The sequence below is a fragment of the Haliotis asinina genome, chromosome 16, assembly GCF_037392515.1.
Source record: "Haliotis asinina isolate JCU_RB_2024 chromosome 16, JCU_Hal_asi_v2, whole genome shotgun sequence".
NCBI classification, from domain to species: domain Eukaryota; kingdom Metazoa; phylum Mollusca; class Gastropoda; order Lepetellida; family Haliotidae; genus Haliotis; species Haliotis asinina.
The window spans coordinates 46394311-46415261 of NC_090295.1; the positions used below are offsets into that span (position 1 = coordinate 46394311).

Here is a 20951-nt window from a genome sequence, read left to right on the forward strand (position 1 = left end):
AAGCAAACTGGTTAACGCCTGAAGACTGTATTACAACATGACATACCAGTGCCAGACACAGATCTCTCAGTTGTCTTGTCAGTCGAAGAGCAAGTTCAGGGTCGATGTTCTTGGCATCAAACATGGCTATCATCTCCCCAATACTCATGTTGGCCAGTTTAGCACCAAGCAGCTCCAGTCCTTTCCCAGTCAGACCTTTCCCCACAGTGTAGGACTGGTCACCGCGACCCAGGATGTCGGTGACCTGACCCAGGACCTTCATGATCTTCTCGCCTGTGAACATCAACATTTTGTAGACATGAGTGAGTGAGTGAGTGAATTTTTATTTTATGCCGCATTCAGCAATATTCCAGCTATGTGGCGGCGGTCTGTAAATAATCGAGTCTGGGCCAGACAATCTAGTGATCAACAGCATAAGCATCGATCTGCGCAATTTGGAACCGATGACATGTGTCAACCAAGTCAGCGAGCCTGACCACCCAATCCCGTTAGTCGCCTCTTAGGACAAGCATACGCGCCTTTTATGGCAAACATGGGTTGCTGAAAGCCTATCCCACCCCGGACCTTCACGGGTCATATTTTATAGAACAAAAAGTGGTTCGAAAAAAGGCCAATAGATTCTTAGCATCTTTGCAGAAATAGAAAACCCTGGGGTAAGCCAGTAGCGGGATCTAGGCGTTGTTGTAGCCTAATGGCTTTAGCCAAAACCAACCCCCCGAGTTCGAGTCCCATATGGGCACAACGTCCTAAATGTGCCTTTTCTGTTTCGGCGATTTTGCCGGAATATTGCAAAAAGCTGTGTAAAACCATTGTTGCACACATTCAGTAGTTGGCACATTCTATGTTAGTATTATTCTGGAAGTATTACAACATAAGGGGAGACTCCTACCCATGTCTGAACACTGCAACCACAGCCCCGATTTTCCGCGAAAGGATCTATTTTTGTATCATTTGAGTAGTCGAAGAGCAACTTATGGTTTTCACATTGTAATTACTTTGAATAATATCACTAGATAGCTGAGGGATGTAAAAAAAACAACAACAAAAAACGTGGGATTGTCCAACGCAAATCACACACACACACAGCGATCAGATAATCACGTTGTATGTACGTTGTGGTTCACGTTGACTCATACAATAACGCAAAATGAAACAATAAAACGATATTAGCATAATAGCACCAAGGAAAACCTGAATTATGACACAGAGCAAGGTATGTTTAAACGAAAATGCCCTTTAAACGACTAACAAAATACTGTCAATGCTTGTATTTTATCAAAGAAGACTGCACACGACAGACCTCCTTCCATGCCGAGCACCACGTTCCCACCGCTGACCTCCCCTGAGTACAGAATGGTTCCTGGGTTGGCTATACCCATCTTTCTGATGGCACCCTTTGTGTTGGTTGCTGTGCCAGCATCATCCGTGCGTGCTATCATCAGCGACCTGTCTCCTATCTGAACGATAGAAACACTTCAATATTATTAGAATATATTCCCATTCTAGATCATACTGTTATAAAGATTAGAAGCTTAAAAGCGCATCTTATTAGTTCTCTGACGGTGGCAGAGAGTGATAAGTCCAGTATATGGGGGTTAAAGTTTGCAACCAGCGGCTGGTACCCTTCACATACTATACCATTATGTTAATGAAGAAGCACGGTCACAGCATTGATATCTTTGGAGTATGACGTCAGTTATTACCTAATCCACTTTATGTTATTTTCAGAAAACTTTAAGCGGTTAAATTTGCTAATACATTTTTCTAATCATATAAGTATTCAATATTTGACAATTGCATTGATCAAATTATCAAAAGACATCAACATCATACTGCTTCAGCTTTCAGTCTTTCAAACAGATCCTTGATTTCTTCGTTTGTAAAGTTCTGCTTCAAAGCTTCATTGAGGATTCGTTTGGTATCGCCCGTGTGTATTCTGAATAGGACACAGACCATATTACACGCCTTTGCTTCTTAACATCATAAACTGTGTATCATTTAAAGAAAATGAAGATGGTCGTTTAGAACGGATACAATCTACTCCCACGTTTCTAAAAAATACTTCTATCTGAATATTGTCAAATTTTATGGTGATATGAATACATTTAGATTATTATTATTATTATAACATGGATAAAGGCAGTTACGTAGTAAACAAGAATGTACACTTTCAAAACAAATTCCGACATATATTCTTTTCAACTTACCATTAAAACAATACATTCAAAAGGAACCACTTTCTGCAAAACTCACAGGTTTAAAGGACTTCTTCTTTTCCTCCTTCGTCCAACAGGTGAACATGAAGACGGCATCTGGAACACCTTTCCATCAAGGAGTTCGTAGTAGTAGCAGTTGTTGATGAGGTCGTGCACGTTCATGACACAGAGCTTGGCGTGGAATGACACTTCATACGACGATGAGGTTTTGCTGATCACGTAGCTCACGGTGATGACGTTGCCAATTGATTCAGTGTGGTTTTTGTCTAGCAAAACAGTAAGATTCCAAGAGAAACATAAACATTATGTCCACATAACAGTCTCAAAATGTTTTGTACATACAAACAACCGACCATATGGCAATGTTCTGTCAATTATTAAGGCATTTATCTCGGTTATGGTCACCAAGACACGAAAAGAACAGTATTTACATACATGTGTAAATGTTCGATGTAGAGCAATTTTTATGGATAACAATTTCTTTGTTTAGTGAGTGCGACGTTTCCGTAGAATAACCTGTCGAAACGTCACAGTCAGGATATAAGGAAGTTATTCCATAATGTTCGTCTCAGTTTCTGAAACGCCACTGAACCAAACATAAATGTTAGGAGTCATTTTCCCTCTGTATGCTGAAATGTCAGTTGTCATAATGCGCTTGAGAAATAGAGCCGAATATTGTGTTAAAGATGAGTGATATGGAAATCCGTGGAATCTTTGCAGTAATATGTATGAGGAACCCGCCACTTATATACCGTCTATATGTCTATTGAGATGTAAAGGTCAAGGTCAAGAAGGGTATGTTATCTACAATATTCTTACTGTGCAGAATCAATGTTCAGTGGATGTTTTAACAGGTATTGCTACATATCTCAACTTACCATAGTCCACAACTTGAAGCTTCTTTGTCCACTCCTTGTTCTCTATGTGATACACAAGCTGGTCACTGCAGTGGTCAACCTCGATGCCGGCAGTGACGGAGTAGATGCCGAGGTACTTCAGGTCGACGTCCACACAACACGTGATGCCCATGCAGCTGTCCGTCAGGCGGCAGGTGCTGGACATGGTGGCAGGTAGGGGTGTCGGGCAAGACTGGCCTGTGAGTTATAAACCATAGCTCAGACAACGTCCAGTGCACGAGTTATACCACAACCGAAGTGTGGTTTTTAGTATTATGAAATGAAGAAACCATTGTTTCTAGTAATTGTTAATTCATAACAACTTGTTGCCTGCTTATTGTACGTTTTGGATTCAAGTATAAACAAAAAGGATTGAAAGAACAATCAAATGGTAAGAAGTGTGGACTCCTACCGGAAGATTGCAGAGCACATTTTCCAGATTTCCAGAAATCAAAGGAAACACCTACAATGCAATAAAACATTTAACATTAAAGCATCCATTATTTATGATCCGTCCAAGAACACGTGTACAACCGCATGCTAAAATATATGTCGAACATCATTTGATGAAGATACAATTACGTGTAGACAGATACATATGCACTCCTGCAGAATAATTTGTATCGATTACTTACATGGACCAATGGACCCTTCAAAACAATCCTATACTTTACGAGACAATTCAAATGCTTTCTTACGACATCCATTGAGAAAATCATTGACTTGTTCAGTGTCTGCTCCTTAAAGAGCTAGGAAATATACATAGTCTTAAGGCCACAAATATCAATGCTCATCAATGTAACAAACACTGTGATAGGGCGTGCATACCATGAAATGGCACCGGTAGATTCGGGCTACACGTGGAATAGGCCAGTTCCGACTGTGAGAAGACTATGACTTCAAGCAGGCAAGTGTCGTCTTCAAAGCACATCTTGATGTTCAGGTCAAGTATCACCTTCTGGGATGCAGGGATGTGGTCTAGTTTATACCTGTAGTGACAGATGATACACACTTCTAGTAAATATTCTACATGGCCGTTTAGTGGGACTCAGGTGACACTGGCACACGTTGACGAAAAATGCGAAAATGAATTGTTATTTCTGATCTGGGGAAGACACGAGACCCAGAAACACGGATATGTGAATCTGCGTGTATTACAGAGAGTTAAGTTACACGAGACTATGCCTTCTGATACTCACGCCAGTCGTGTCATATCACCCAGGATGAAATATCCTTCTGTCCCTGGAACAACATAGTACTTGCTGTGAGAAGAACTCAATTTTGAAAATGAAGTTTGGTCAGTACATCAACTTCATGTTGGAAAAATCCCACTTACACTGATGCACGCTTTCAGTTCACGGTCTCTATCGACGTAGTGAGGTTGTCAGTTTCTAGATCGTTTCTAGATTTCGTTTCGAAAAGGTCACTGGGACATACAGGCATGTCATGTAAAATTACCGGACGAAAAATATAATTGCATTTGTTAGATGATGACTGAAACTGAAGTAAATGGTGTTTCGAGGGCGATATAATCAACAGGGGTATGATATTTGTGTTTTGAACATTATTTTTTGCTTTCTTTCGATGTTCTGAAAACAATGAGACTACTAAACATATACTCAATTTCAAAGTCTATCCATTCGACAATTAAAAATACTTGGCAATGTGGATTGTAGTGTCATGGACAACTGTCTAATCATTTCCCTTCACCGGATTCATGAATGGGGGAGGGGGGGTTCAGGGGCACGACTTCCCCTCCAAAATATCTTCAATGTAGTCTCAAGTCATTTCCTACCCCTACCCCTACCCCTACCCCTACCCCTACCCCTACCCCTACCCCCACCCCCTCTTTGGATCAGCCCATGGATTCATAATTGTGATAAATTATTGTAAGCCAGGTACAGACAAAACAAAGATCTTTGCAGTACTAGCTATCGACTATGTGGATATTTACCCCATTCGTACTCCATGAGTGACACAGTATAGGATAGTTTTTCTATGGTCATTGTGATCTGTAGGTTACAAATATCCACATCAAACTTGGCTTGGATGGTCCTGTTGATGAGAGGAACATCGACACAACAGGCTACAGTGGAACAATTGGAGGTCAGGTGACATCGCACAGAGTCAGGAAGAGATTGTACCTCTCTGCTACTGCATTCTGGAAATACAGAAATATACATTTACTGAGATTGTTCTTTTGAAGCCATGTTGTTATACACAGTAGAGTTAGATTGCCGATGCCATTAAAGGACTACTCCTTAACCTCCATAACTGTTGTATTGCCACTTTCGCTCAGTTACCAGATACTGGAACTTCTTCCTAGAACTACGTCCGGACATTTACTTGTAGAATTGCATGTTTGAGTACATCCAGCAAGATAGCACAGTTAAATTTACCATTATTCCAGTTGTTGATCCCAGCAGGAGAAAATGGACTTGCCGACTGGTCACAGGCCAAAGTAACGAGGTACTGAGACACCCCGAGATCATCCATGAGCTGAGATATGAGTGTTTCCGAGAGAGTAGACACGGTGGAGGACAGACCCTTGCCTGATGCCCAGTTGGACAATGAGAAATCTGTTAAACACAACAGAGATAAAAAAATAGTCTCTGGCATGGCTGTAATTGTTTAATCAAGACATTACTATGTTTATCGAAAGACTGGAATGGGAACGTTACAACTTTTTGATAATTGAAAACCGATTTGGTAATACAGTGGAAGCTGTCTAATCCGGCACTCATCGGGACTGAAGAAATAATCCAGTTTGAAGAATGTGCTTGATTGTAGAGATGATGATAAATGTTCAAGCCACAGACGGGACTGAGATTTTAAGCTGGTATTGACATCTGGCCGGATTGGACAGATGTCGGTTTTGACAGCTTCCAATGTATTCATAGTACTATGAAAGAAGGAAAGTGATGTAATAGTGATGAAAGTAGACACTTAAATATTATTTTAAAGTCTCACTTCTCTGTTGTAGTCTGGCCTCCCAGTCACACAGGAGTTGTGGTATCTTGGCTTTGTCAAGGAAGGTGTTGGTGAACAGACACTCGTTTTGTTTGAGACACACACTGACAGATGCAGTCACCTCCAGCTTCTTCTCAGACATAAGTCGGTTGATGGTGTAACTGAAATATTAGTCCTATGTATGCATATTTCTAGATATGCAGTCAACTGTTCGTTGCAAAAAGTAGATTTTATCCAATTTGATTTAAGTTTTAAAGCAAAACAGGGATATGTTCTAACTGAAATCTTTAATCCAACGGGCTTGTCACTCCCATCAAGGTGACTTCAATACTTACTTTACTCGAATGACACCTTTCACATAGAAATGATCTTCAGTGCCTGAAGCAAAGGATACAACAACATATGTACTTCTGGAAGCCATCTCTTTAATAATGTCCCACAGTCGCCAATAGGGACTGTACGATTGTAAATGGATCTGCAAAGGTCCAGATGAACTTTTGCAATTGCATAACTTGATGCTAATAATATGATAAGGATTGTCTGGTGCAGATTTTATAGTTTACAGACCTCCGCAATACAGATAGGATATAATTGGAATGACTTTCAGTGTTAAACAACTTGCAAATACACAAAGAAATCCATCCGTGATCAAGTGAATCAAGGAAACATCCAACCATACCCCACTGATATTCCAACAACATCCGTTTGTAGACCAGATTCTCCACGCCCACCGTCAGCTGATAGGTGCACATGTCCACCGTCAGGAAGACGTTGAAGGCACGTGACAGGAAGTCGTTGTAGATGCAGCAGTCAACGGCAGTACAGATGTCGGGCACGTGACATGCCATGGAGTCAGGGAGGTCTAGGAGGTACTGGTCAAGCCCCACAGCTGGACACTCTGGATTGAATGGGCATTCCTTATTAACCTTCCTTTGTCCCCACCGGACGAACGATCATGCAAGGGCAGTTCCTTGAAGCAATCGTTTTTGGTTTTACAAGTAGACAAAATATATATCATCAAACTTTATTCATGTTTATCTAAGTAAAAACTCAATGGTTGACAGTCGATTTAACATACAGGCTGTTAATTCGGGCCCTACCGTTCTTCCATCCATTGATTGCAGGTATATAAGGACTAGTTGTATTTTGACACTGCGCTGTCTTCAGATATCCTGCTATTTCCAACCTATCAAACAGTTTGTCTGCGATGACTGAAGTGAGACTTCGAGACCCATTAGAATTCACCTCGGACATGAAATCGGACAAAGAGAAGTCTGAAAAATAACGTGCATAATCTTGACTTGGCGTGAGCTATTACGTCTCAAGTATGAAACATACATACATACATACATACATACATACATACATACATACATACATACATACATACATACATACATACATACATACATACATACATACATACATACATACATACATACAGTTTTGATGTTTATGGCAACTAAACTACAGAGCTAATCATGAACTGTTCTATAATAAACTGTGGTAAAAATATAATGAAAGAAAGAGCGTTCATTTCATTGAATTATTCTGTTTTACATTACATGCATCTAAATCTACTTCACCAATCATTAGTAAATATATTGATTCATCAAGAAAATCATTGTCGAAGTCGACAGGGAAACAGTGCTGAAACATGTTAAACGCGGAAACATGTAGAATTCAGTCTCCCATGTACAACCCTCACCCACACCACTGACCAGCAAGAGCAGCTGTACTGTCCCAGTCACAGATCAACTTAGGAATCTTGACATTCTCCAGAGCAGGGAAGGAAAGCAGACAAGAATCCTCCTCGAAACAGACGCTGATGTTGAGGTTGATCAGGAACTTCTTTTCCCCGAATAGATCATCGATCATGAAACTAAAACGACAAAACCAAGCAGAATAAGGCAATACATTCTACACATACATAACATGGAACCTGAAAAGGCAGGACAATGTAAAAGAATATTAACTGCATAGTTTAGAAACATCAAAGGAATGCTTACTCGACACGGATAACGTTCCTCAAACTGAAGTGTTCCACGTTTCCTGTAAAGAAACAATAATTATGACATCAGACATAGTGAAATCAACATACTGTATTTACTCCTCCCCTTTTGTCACAATTGATATCTATATATTTGTCAAACTTAGAAGTAAACAGCAGTCTGCTCACCCCATTTGTAGTTGGACAAGGTCCTGGTGAAGAACAGCTTCTCTATGCCCATTGTGAATGTGTAGGTGCAAGGGTCTATTCCAACCTGGACGTTGAAGGATCTCCCGATAAAGTCCACGTCAATACAACACTGTATGGAGCCACACGGGTCCGACAGATGACAGGTAACGTTGTCTGGTAGTGTTGGCAGAGTGAGACTGGCAGGGCAATCTGAAACATCACACACACAGTACGCATGAATTTGTGAGTATCTGAGTCTGTAAATACATTTTCTGAACATTTTCCTCACGTCCGGATTCGTTATCATTCAGTGGAATTTCAATGTTCGGATTTACAATGTTTCGGATTTACATTAAGGTCATGACCTTTTAGGTTTCCCACATTAAATGCGAAGGCATGATTTATTGTGCCACCGATATTCATATGTCACTATGTACATTAACATTTCATGAAATTCAGAATTGTCACAAAGATTACTATTCATAGAACATGTAGGAGTTTACCCTTCTTCCAGCCTTCAACAGCTCCATCATAGGGGGCAAGCGTCCTGTTACACTGGGGGTCAGTCAGGAAGCCTGCGACTCCAAGTACATCCAGAAGCTTGGAGACAGCGACACTGGCCAGTTTCTTACCAGAGGGAAGTTTCACATCAGACAGCCATTTTTTCAAAGAGAACCCTGTTACATATGACAACCAACTATACCATGGGATGTATGAAGTTGACTTTGAGTGAAAGTCACTTGCACATGATAAAAAAGGACAATGTACAGGCATTGCATGAAAAGTTATTTGTCTTTTGTATTGTATCACTATGCCAAGAAGGATACCAAACGATGAGCTTAAAAATAGAGACTCGACAAGTTCATATCAAAATTATCTTAACTTACAAACTGTAAACCTTACCCCCTGAGATCGTCACTGTTATGAAATATTACTCAACATAGGACACAAATCACCAGCTCAAAAACAATGATAAGCTGTGGATACGGAAAGCGAATCAATATGTATTCTTTTCGCAGTAGCTTGTCAAGGACACGCCTTATCACTGTGCAAGGAATTGTCACAGAAACAAATACAAAGCCATTTGTCTCTAAGACATCTCTGTACGCCGCGAGCTGGGAAAGAAGTTTTAACAGATATACATAGAGATAGACAACGCCACGGCAAATGACTATTAAATCTTCACAATCCACTGAAACAAATTCCATTTTGGTGCAAAGGGCAATATAGGTATAAATGCTATTTGAAAGGACCACTAAAATCAGTAAAGACACCAGATATTCGTTGAAAGAATAGGTTTGTCACGCCCTACAGTAGCATCTTTCAGTGGATTCTATTGGACGTCCTACCGTCTTCAGGCCAGGAGAAGGGGTTGTCCAAGTTCCACTTCAGTTTCGGGAAGCTGATATCTGTGAGGACAGGAAGGCTGAGCGCACAGGGCTGGTCTGTTTCAAAGCACAGAGAGAGTTTCAGACTCATCACATACTTCCAAGCATGTACAAGGTCGTCAATCTTGAACCTGAAAGGGTGACGTTCACACACTGTTGTGACTATACACAAGGAATCGGTTGTACCACATGGTAGGCTGATTAACATGTTCCCACTTCAATATACATTGTAAGCATATTCACAGCTAAATGTAGGAGAGTTTTGTCATTTGATACGATAATGATATCTTCTTACGTTACAGAAACAGGATTAACAAACAATATGTTAGGCAACTAACCTTAATCTAACCACGCCATTGAGGTTGAAATAGTCCCATTCACCTGCAAATCATCATCAAAAGTGTTAGAGATTGCTATCAAGCATAGACTTTCAGCCAAACATGGCTGCCTCTACGGGCTCATTTATTAAACGCATGTACGGTAGATAGCTGTGGCATCTTTCTTAAATGTCCATCAGGAGAAGAACCGGTGTGCCCCGATACTTAATTTTCTGTTCAAAATAAAAGTTTGTCGTGTGCAGTACAGTTGCTGCAATGAGACCTACCCCACTTGTAGCTGAACAGTGACGTCTGGAAGGTAAGCTTCTCGATACTGACAGTAAGGACAAGGTTCCGTGTGTCAAGAAGGATCTTGAAGTTGAAGGACATCCCCAGACTGACCACATCCACACAGCAGTCCAGGCCAGTGCAGTAGTCGGGAATATAACACGACAGGCTGCTCGGGAGGCTTGGTAGGGTCATTTGCAGCGGACATACTGAGACGATAACCATGGCCAAATTTCAGATTAGAAGATGTCATGATTGTATATCCTATTTCAGTTGTTCGTCATTTTACAAACACCAAATTTGTAATGATGATTAACATAACTAAAGAAACTATGCTGCTTCTCATAGGAGATATGAACCCGTTAGCAGCATTCCGTTATTAATGACATACTCGAAAGGATTGGTAAGTAGCACAGGTATTGTTATGTACACATGGGAAAGAAAGACTGTACTATATGCTGTTTTTACCATTATTCCATCCCGTGGTGTCCGAGTTGTATATCCCCCTCTGTCTGTCACACATGGGATCCAGGAGGTACTCAGAGATACCCAGAGCTAGAGACAGTTGGAACCGGAATGCTGTGGTCAAGGCTTGACTGGTGTTCAGACCGTTATTGTTAAGCCAGTTCTTCATTGAGAAGCCTGTGCGTGGTGGAGAATAAGACGATATTTTACATGCATCATAGCGTACATTTGCTGCATGTAAATACAACTTGCATCTCTGTGATAATACGAAAATGTCGACAATTTTAAATACATCAACTGATAAATCTCGATAAGTTATTAATGGCAGCATAACTACACGTGTCAATCGCCACAAAGATTATGGCTCACTTGACACAAAAATATACTGGAAAATTTCAGATTTACATCGTACCTTCTGTTAGATGAGATGTTCAAACCCAAATAAGAATACTAGAATCCACTGACGTACCTCTCAGGGACCGTGTTGAGTTCCAGTCGCATCCAGGGTTGGGGAACCTCCCTTGGTTTAACACTGGTAGGGTAACCAGACACTTCTCTCCCGCCTCGAAGCAGGCACTGATGTTGAGACTTACAAGGAACTGTTTTTCTCCCTCCAGATTGTCAATGACGTAACTGAAAATGAAAGCAACACTTTCTCTTATTTACAAGTAGTAAACACGAGCATTGTTTCAGTAATCACGCCTTTGCCTGTATGCAATAGGTCTTACCACAATCACTAGTGAATTGAAGCCTTATTGGTTAGACTTTTAACCAATGCATATTCAAAACGCAGCCACGGTGACAAGTCTAATATTATAAGAACATTCAAATGACTTACTCTGCCTGGAATATTCCCTTCAGATTGAAACTGTCTGGTGTTCCTAAAAGAGACAAACACACACATTGACCAGAAATATATACTCAACTGTACAGTTTTTATCGAAGATAAAAAAGCTCACTTCAATTAATATACTTATAAATGGTCCTCACTTCCCCCAGTGTGTACACTATTTCAGGAATCACATCACTTTTAGCCTACCCCATGGGTAGTTGAAGAGCAGCCTGCTAAACTCTAGCTTTTCTATGCCCAAGGTTAGGGTCATCTCGCACATGTCCAGGTCGACCTTGAAGTGGATATTCCAACTGATGAGAGACACATTGAGGCAACAGTCTATTCCTGTACAGTGGTCGGTAACACTGCAGGACAGAGAGTCTGGTAGTGTTGGAAGTGAAACATCTCTTGGACACTCTGAAACAAAACAAGAAGGAAGAATGAGGATTAAATGTCAATACATTGTATGGCTGTCCGACTGTCTTTGCAAGCTGTGAGTGCACGAGTCATGAGGGAGAGTGATTATATATAGATATGGATTTGGCTACTGTATATCTTCACTTTCAGCAACAAAATTGTCGAAAGGAATGTATCTGATCATTAGAGTACTTGGATGTAATGCCACCTGACCTGAATACCAGTCTGTCTTGTCTCGACCAGCCAGAGAACACTGTGTTTCTAGAAGGTAGTCTGAGAGTTCCAACGTTTCCATCAGTTTATCCACCAATGCATCTGTCAGTCTGTCTGTCAGTGCAGCACCTTCTGATGTCACAAATTCTCTTAGGGAGAAATCTGAAAGAAAATAAAATTTCATTCAACAGAAAGTAAAGACGATACACTGATTTTGATGGTGTCTATGTTGTATGGCCGTTTTGGCCATAAGAAGAGAAGAACCACGAATCACTGACTTTAAGCATGGTTAAGGCCTCACCATGTTTTGCTTGCTCAGAAGTTCTCGGAACAAGGTTTTGAACAATGGATGTCTCAGTAATGCTTTACAAAGGTTATGATAGACACGTGGAAGACATTTGCAAATTCAAGGAGTCATTAACAAAATTGACGTCTAATGTATTTCCCTATTTTGGCCTGTATCGTACTCCTCGTGTGTTTTGGTGGCTAGAACAGCTGGCTAGTCGTTGTCCATGTTTAGAATGGCGCCACCGGTGAGACGGTGTGCGCTTACCTTTTCGCTCATTGTAACACCACTATCTGCGATGAATAAACACATGCTTGCGATCCCTCCGGAATTGTAAATCGATCCTAGTTTTAGCAGAGACATTTTGAGGATGTGTAAATGGTTTTGCGGAAATTGCTGTCAGTGTGTTTGACAGATAGGACAAACAAGAAGTTTTGTCTACATCTTTGTCATTGGATCATGAATAATGTTCTCTGTCAGATCAAATATTGTAATATGGAGATAGAGATTTACATGATGATGGAATATTTTCAAGGTGAACATTACTTCTAACAGATGTACATCAACGATCACATATATATGGCAAATGATCTTTCTGGTTTACAAGAAATTAACCCGAAAGTCGTTTACAAGCCACGTATCTGTCTTAATGCTAAAAGAAAATAGATCAGACAACGTCAACTTACTTTGTAGCTGCTTGGTGGCCTCCCAGTCACAGACTGGTTTAGGGATGATCATGTCTGTAAACACAGGGAAGGTAAACTGACAAGCCTCTCCAGCAGTCAAACACACCTTCAGACTCAGGTTCACCAGGAACTTCTTCTGACCAGAGATGATGTTATATCTGGAATGGTAATCACCATAACTCGTGTCATAACTCCTTGAATAAACCGTCGATTTATATGTGAATATCTCTACTGATACAACACACTGAAGTGGGTTAGAATGACTCCTAAAAGATGCTTGTAACTAATCATCTGTAGCACAACAATGGCATTGGCGATACTTACTCTATTCGGACAAGTCCTCCAAGATCAATAACTGCAGTTTCACCTTTTCAAAGAAACATAATTTTATTAAAGGTCACTAACCCGTAAGTACGTGCATCAATTTAGAAAAAGCAACCGTTCCATCAATAACGAATCGTTCTATTTCATGATATACAATTACACGATTGTTATATATCCAGCATATAGTTAAACAGTGTACACCTAGCACTGTCAAATGCCCCACCTATGCACCGTGTAACACATCTCTATCACATCTCTAAAGAATGCACAACTTTCCCAGTAAATAGTTAAACACAGTATTTAATGAATAATTAGGCAATGCAAACCTTACCCGATACACTATGAATAATTTTGGGATTCAGCCCTATATATAGTTAAACAGTGCAAAACTTACCCCATATATAGTTAAACAGTGCACAAAAGCAACACGTGTATAGCTACACTTACTCCATGTATAGTCAAACAATGTACAAGGTACCCCATGTACAGTTAAACAGTGTACACCTTATCCCATGTATTGTTAGACAGTGTACAACGTACCCTATATATAGTTATACAGTGTACAATTTACCCCATGTGCAGTTAAACAGTGTACAACTTTCCCCGTGTATAGTTAAACAGTGTTCAACTTACCCCATGTATAGTTAAGCAGTATACACCTTACCACATGTATAGTTAAGCTGTGTACAACTTACCTCTTGTATATGTTAGCAACGTACAACTTGCCCCATGTATAGTTAAGTACTGTACAACTTAGCCCGTGTATAGTTAGCAGGGTACAACTTACCCCATGTATAGTTAAGCACTGTACAACTTACCCCATGTATAGTTAAGCAGTGTACAACTTACCCCATGTGTAGTTAAACAGTGTGTGACTGAACTCCAACTTCTCAATGCCGACTCTCATATTGTAATTACAGGAGTCCAGGAAGAGGTGAGCATTGAAGTTCCGTTTGACCTGTGACACTTTGACACAACACGTGACCTCGGTACAGTAGTCAGTCACGTGACATAATACATTGGAAGGTAGGGCTGGCAGAGTGAGGTTCGCAGGGCAATCTGCAAATGTATAACATGCATACATTTGTAACGAAACTGAAGATAACACTTTGACACGCAATGTGAGGAGTAAAGTAGGTGAACATCATCGCACATTTAATAAAAATCTTTACTGTTCACCAATTTGTTGGTTATCTCGAAATAGCGCATCTGTGAATGAAATCACGAGAGCCAGTGTGAGGCTAAACGAAGATACCTTCTTAGAAACTGTTATTAAATGTAAGAAAAACTACCAACAAAACCCTATTATATCTTCACAGGTCACCCACTGTACGATTCCGATAGTCTTGGTATGTGTACCTTTGAATTAACAATATATTCAAATACGTTTTCTTGAACAAGCCATGCCGCTTTTGTCACAACGAAAATGCCAACATGTTAGTATTCTGTTTTCTATTTCTAAATTACATTTGCATCAGCAAGAATGCAAGAGTACAAAACCATTCATTTACAAAAAGAGGCAACAAAACTCTTTCCACATTCATAAGAACCTGCTGAAAGCATTGTCAGATTTACAACTGTGGCTGCATCATGTGCATATCTTTGCTTCAGCAGTATTACAGCTATGTGATGTTGTTTGAAAACAAATCGGCTTTGGACCATACTACCGTTGCCTAATGCCAGATACTTCATGTGTCTGTTATCAGACGAACCACATTGCTGGCATGTCTTTAGCTCCTCCACTTACTCTCTTTCAGTTTAACAAGCTAACAATACATGCACCAGCACAGAAAATATCATCATTTGACATAGGTCAATCTTACGTTATAATTGTATAAACAGATAATATGGATATAAATATATATCCCTATGGTACAGTAAAATTCAGGTCGGCGACATCACGGTATACATATTCATTCTGGTGTAAACGTACCGTTGTTCCATCCGTTTATGACACCGTTGTAAGGTTCCAGATAGTCCTGACATTGTCTGTCCAGCAGGAACTGTTTGATTCCGAGCTCTTCCATCAAGAGTGCTGACAGCTGAGCTGTGATCTCACCGCCCCTTTCTCCAATCCACTCACTCAAAGAGAAATCTGAAAGGAAATAGATTATGGTGCTTGACCAGTCTATACTGTGAGATGTTTTAGAGGCGCCAATATGAACAAAATACTGCCAAACTTGAATCAGTTGACGTCAATGACGTTTAACCATGTAAACTGAGGTAACTATATGTGTGTGCAGATAAAATGTAAAATATATCAATTTCGCTTTCGTAAGATAGTTGAACCTTACTTTGAAGTTTGAATCCCTGGAACTTTGCACATCCTGGCATTGGAAGTCGTGTCTGATCCAGGACCTTTAGGTCCAGCTCACAGTCATCTCTCTCCAGACACAGACTCGCAGACAGGTCAACTATAAACATTTGCTGGGACAGAAGCCGCTCAATCTTGAACCTGGGAAATGTTATGCAGAGCTAGAAAACCATCAAAGCCATCACATTTAAGTATTAAGTTCAGTATGTCATCAACGCCACAGTACGTCTGCCTGTATGTAAATGATCTTGGGTTAGACAAATAAGACAATTAGGGTGGCAAAATTCGGCGCAAAGTTACATAACAAGTCGACTTACAGAGTTCAACTGTACAGGCAATTCGTCGACTATTCTGACAAACATTACTGAGACTCACTCATGTTTTCTACCCTGAAACCCCGGTATATATGAAACTGAAGAAAAACAAAATAACAAGTACATGAAACCAGATTCTGTAAGATTATATCATACGCATTATTTGGATTTGTTAAGTCTGTCAATATTTATATATCAAACGATGCGTGAGCAGGAATATTAATTTGTATATCCACAGGGCGTAAAGAAGACAAATACATACTAGTGAAAGCAATAGATATAAAATACGTTACTTCAGTTTAAGAACAGGAACACCATCAAAGGTAATGATTTCTTCCTCTCCTGAAACAAGATTTATGTAGCTGACTATTAACAGTTTAAGTTAACATAAACATGTGCAAAACTTAATATGGCACTGCTGCATTTTGGCTGAAATAAATATCAGTTATGGAATATGATACACAATAACTTCGTGTAATTCATATTTATGTAAATGATATTTTAGTATATTTACCAACACTAGCTTGCTGGTTGTGTTTAAAACTACAATCATTAAAACGTTATATTCCACTTATCTGCTTTTAATGAAAATATATTTACTACCACAGAGACTAATTTCACTTACCCCAGACATAATCGAGAATGTTGTGTTTAAAGCTGAACGTCTCAATTGAGCCTTCAATGAGGTAGTTACAGAGGTCAGTGTTGAAGGTCGTGTGAAGAGACAGGTCAAGGACGTTGCTGTGGAGACAACAGTCTATTCCCAGACATTTGTCGTTGACGTGGCAGTTGGCAGGAAGGAATATTTGAGGGAGGGTGATGGTACTGCCGTTCAGGTCACAGTCTGGAATGAAGATTAACATGTACAGTGTAGAGGAAAGATACGATAACTGATCTGGGTCCTGAGATGCTCAGTGAAGTGTAATTGATCCAGATGGTGCTTACTTCAGGTTCATGAGCAAACAAAAACCGGGTTACAATGATTAGGGATAAATGTGCTTGACAAATACCACTGGAACCGAACATAGTCACCTCTTAATTATTGCTCTGCAAAATGGAAAAAAAACCCGGAGAAATGACGGAATTGGTTCTATTCATTTACGTACTATGTAACATCACGTAATATCTAAAGCAATCAACCACGTGGTACGCGTGTAGCAGTTCTGCTTCTGAAATATTTATTTATTGAAATGTGACAGTGCTCTTGAATAATAGCATCATGGTATCCTCCAGTCTACTTCACGTGCGTGTATTTAAGGTCAATCTCTCCAGAGCACACCGTCAGTTTTCTCTGCCTCTGACTGACCATTCTTCCAGTTAGCTGCATCCGCTGGTTGGTACTTGAGACTGCTCCGGTTACATGGCGGATCCTGCATCTTGTCTTTGACACCTAATTGCTCCAACAGAAGGTCCACGGCTGTTCGTGCAAGACCCTTGGTCAAATCCTGTCCTTTAGCTTTGGCCCAATCCGATATACTGAAATCTGTTTTTTAACAACAGATACATAGATTAACCTTTGGGGAAACAGTTTCAAATAATTGTTCTAGGCTGGGATTTATTCCTGTCCCATCAACCGTTCAAACAGTAGTCACTGAGTCAATGAATTGCTCTAGAGATATTGAAGGGAAAAATAAGGGATCACATGAAAACATAAGTGTTCTTTTATTTGTTTCCAGATTTCTTCATAAAATATACCCAGCTTGTAAAGGAACCTTGGAAATAAAATAAAAGACCACTTGTCCTTTCATGTGATCCTTTACTTTACCCCTCAGTATATTATAACATGAGACAATAATATGATGGAACCTATTCCATTTCATCTGAAAATGGAAACCTTCAAATTAACTGTCTTAACCTCACTAAATAGCACGTTACATGGTACCGTCACCACCAAATCAGTTACACAGCTGTATTCATAACGTGGCTCAAGACAACGTTCTAGGTTCTTTGGGTTTTTTCTTTAAGGCAACACCAAGCAATATTCCAGCAATATGGCGGCGGCAAGACAACGTTATTCCTTAGCTGTGCCCATATATGCTAATGAGAAGCCATGTCAGCTAACCATAATACATTTATCAGGGCTCTATTTAGTGCTTTGTTACTTGCACTGGTGCAGCCCAATATTAAAAATGTAATCCAGTTATTAGTCTAACTTACACCAGGTTCTGGAGTGGGTAAACTTTTTAATAAAACACCTAAATAATTCAAATACATATTTCATTATACATTACACATTACAACAGAAGCAGTCGATCTGGAATTTGTCTGGTGCAACTGGGTTTTTATCTTATGATGCAAGATGGTTAATATCTCTTAAGTCGAGCCCTGTCTTTGTTCCGATTTAATAACACCCAGATGCAGAATACACTTACTGTAGAGGTTCCAGCTGGCATCAAGGTCGCAGACAAGCTGGGGCACTTCGGTCCCCTTCATTATGATTGACGAGAATAAACAGGAATCCTTCTCCAAACACGCCTCGATGTCAAGGTCAATGAATACAATCTTGTCTTTCTTTTTCAAACCGAATCTGTGTAATGAAACACAAAAACACGTGAATCGACGGCACAAGTAGGTGTTGAAATAATTACTTAATGGTTAATTATATAAAATAAATCTAATAATAACTGCGACATAACTGTAAAACTTACTGCTGACAAGTGACTTACTTCATCTGGAAGACATCGGCGATATCCAGTGTCAGTGAGATACCTGGAGATAAATCATATGACTCAGATAAGGACACGGCCAAAGCCAACTAGCTTCTAAAACCTTTGCTCATAGGGTTTAATGTTTCAAGCATCTGAAGAAGCGTTAGATGTGAACTTTACCTGGCTATGTCTGACATTCAGCATGATGTACTTTGATGATATATTTTGGGAAGTTCAGAATGGATTCGGATTCGTGAGAAATGAGTAATCACCCCACATGCTTTTATCCTGAAACATTGTCAAATGACGATTGAAGCGCTCTCGAAAACGAGTGAAAATGAAGTGTGCACCCTCCTCCCCTTCTCAAAAGTGTGCATCCCCCCAAAAGCTGTATCCGCCCTTGAGTTACCTGCATTGAGATCGACATCATCACCCAACATTCCAAGCGTTGTGGTTTTGTTCTCAATCGCGGCATGAATGACGTAGTCGCACATATCGACGTTGAGGACGGCGTTAAAGGACATCTCCAGGAAGGGGACTTGGAAACAACAGTTTATCTTGGTGCACGTGTCCGCTAGGTGGCAGTACAAACCGCTAGGAAGCTTGGGCAGCTTGCCAATACTCTTTGGGCACTCTGAAGCACAGCATGTATGGCAGTCATGGACTTCCAGTAATCCTTGAAGAGTCAAACGTTCTCAGAAAGATAACATTGACTTGAAACATCTGGCCATTAAAAACCAATGGTGGCATATTCTTCAATCTGAAAATACTTAGCCATGAAAACTCTCAGAAATAAACTATGGAACACGAATATGAACAACACGAAGACAACATATCAGCCCTATGAAATCTTCTTGTAACGTCACATATTTATGACTTTTTAAAGATAAACGTCGCGTATACCATTCCTCCAGCCGTCAACACTAGGGCTGTATGGTGGTCTGGCCACATCACATCTCTCATCCAGCAGGTACTCAGAGATTCCGAACTTGTCCAGCAGGTACTGGGCAGCTGCTTGGGAGAGGGACGTCAGATTGACATCAAGGTCTAGGTCGTTTAGCCAATCAGAAATTGAGAAATCTGTAAACATACACATCTCAGTGTGACTCCAGGAGTTAATGTTACGTATATTATCTATCTGATTCCTTTAGTAATGTTCGGACTGAACCTGAACAAACTTCATTAACCGAATTTGGACAAAAAGTTAAACCTTACGGCTTTCAGGAGCATCTATCGTGAATTTAAAGAATGGCATTGTGGAATTAACTTGAATTGTAACAGTGTCGTAAAGTCGCAGACATTCTATTGAACAGTTTAATCAGGAACACAATACTGAAGTGGACCTACTTTGTTTAGTGAACTCCACCAGCGCATTAGCATCACAGGCGGGTATCTTCTCCTGATTCATCAGCGTCATCCCTCCTTCTGGGTAACAGAAACTGTCACCATCGATAGGGATACATGTGTGGACACTCAGGTCAACCAGGAAGCCTTTGGGATACTTGGAGATCGTGAACCTGATAGAAAAATACACAGAAACTGTCACCAACGATAGGGATACACTTGTGGACACTCAGGACACTCAGGACAGTCCTTGGGACCATGAAGCTGGAAATACACAGTTACTGTCTGTTCTATAGGAAACACACTGAAGGGGCCACTCTTTGGGGAGATCCTGGATGTCGGACGAAAAAACTATACACAAAAATCTCTTCTATTACAAGAAATAAACTGACGCTCAGGTCAAGCATAGGAAATGGTGATACATGCAAAGAGCACCCAAACAGTACTGTCATCATCTTCGAAGATACTAGTGTCAAAGGGTGAGCGTTCTTCGAGCTCCTGAACATTGGATAGATGACATACATAGACTACATCGTCAAAAGGAATATGCGTGTATAGCTGATGAAAGCACAAGGGCATAGCAAGACAATAAATTGTCTGCATCTTTGTTTATTTTATGAAACAATCATGAACAAAACTATTTACTCTATGACGGTTGTAACTTCCTATTGCTCATCAGGGACAAACACAAGGGAGGGCGACGAGAGATGTATGCATTACTATCTAACATTTTGTTTACACCTAAATGTTTACTCACTTGATGATCACGGGAGCCGGGTCGCCATTACCGATCTCTATTTGATTTTCAGTTCCTGGACAAAAAAGGTAACTGTAGAATAATTCGTCAATTTATT

The 20951-nt window shown here is 40.2% G+C and overlaps 1 protein-coding gene across 1 annotated transcript in view; it reads right to left on the minus strand.

Annotated features, from left to right (window-relative positions):
* The window catches only part of LOC137267821 (uncharacterized), a 98445-nt gene that overhangs the window by 42056 nt on the left and 35438 nt on the right, over window positions 1–20951 (minus strand). Inside the window, exons 42-81 of the mRNA XM_067802255.1 lie at window positions 20544–20595; window positions 20101–20292; window positions 19657–19833; window positions 19163–19387; window positions 18772–18814; window positions 18478–18632; window positions 17412–17588; window positions 16731–16949; window positions 16399–16447; window positions 15772–15932; window positions 15411–15572; window positions 14327–14536; window positions 13478–13520; window positions 13154–13311; window positions 12182–12343; window positions 11759–11968; window positions 11558–11600; window positions 11189–11352; window positions 10723–10896; window positions 10254–10463; window positions 9988–10030; window positions 9611–9780; window positions 8765–8938; window positions 8262–8471; window positions 8092–8134; window positions 7804–7964; window positions 7183–7356; window positions 6762–6980; window positions 6418–6460; window positions 6083–6243; window positions 5512–5691; window positions 5067–5273; window positions 4312–4354; window positions 3941–4101; window positions 3525–3575; window positions 3095–3310; window positions 2254–2482; window positions 1834–1936; window positions 1301–1457; window positions 47–273 (exon numbers count right to left, since the gene is read on the minus strand). Of these exons, the coding sequence (XP_067658356.1) occupies window positions 47–273; window positions 1301–1457; window positions 1834–1936; window positions 2254–2482; window positions 3095–3310; window positions 3525–3575; window positions 3941–4101; window positions 4312–4354; window positions 5067–5273; window positions 5512–5691; window positions 6083–6243; window positions 6418–6460; window positions 6762–6980; window positions 7183–7356; window positions 7804–7964; window positions 8092–8134; window positions 8262–8471; window positions 8765–8938; window positions 9611–9780; window positions 9988–10030; window positions 10254–10463; window positions 10723–10896; window positions 11189–11352; window positions 11558–11600; window positions 11759–11968; window positions 12182–12343; window positions 13154–13311; window positions 13478–13520; window positions 14327–14536; window positions 15411–15572; window positions 15772–15932; window positions 16399–16447; window positions 16731–16949; window positions 17412–17588; window positions 18478–18632; window positions 18772–18814; window positions 19163–19387; window positions 19657–19833; window positions 20101–20292; window positions 20544–20595 (5958 nt within the window). The remainder of the gene's footprint in view (window positions 1–46; window positions 274–1300; window positions 1458–1833; window positions 1937–2253; window positions 2483–3094; window positions 3311–3524; window positions 3576–3940; window positions 4102–4311; window positions 4355–5066; window positions 5274–5511; window positions 5692–6082; window positions 6244–6417; window positions 6461–6761; window positions 6981–7182; window positions 7357–7803; window positions 7965–8091; window positions 8135–8261; window positions 8472–8764; window positions 8939–9610; window positions 9781–9987; window positions 10031–10253; window positions 10464–10722; window positions 10897–11188; window positions 11353–11557; window positions 11601–11758; window positions 11969–12181; window positions 12344–13153; window positions 13312–13477; window positions 13521–14326; window positions 14537–15410; window positions 15573–15771; window positions 15933–16398; window positions 16448–16730; window positions 16950–17411; window positions 17589–18477; window positions 18633–18771; window positions 18815–19162; window positions 19388–19656; window positions 19834–20100; window positions 20293–20543; window positions 20596–20951) is intronic.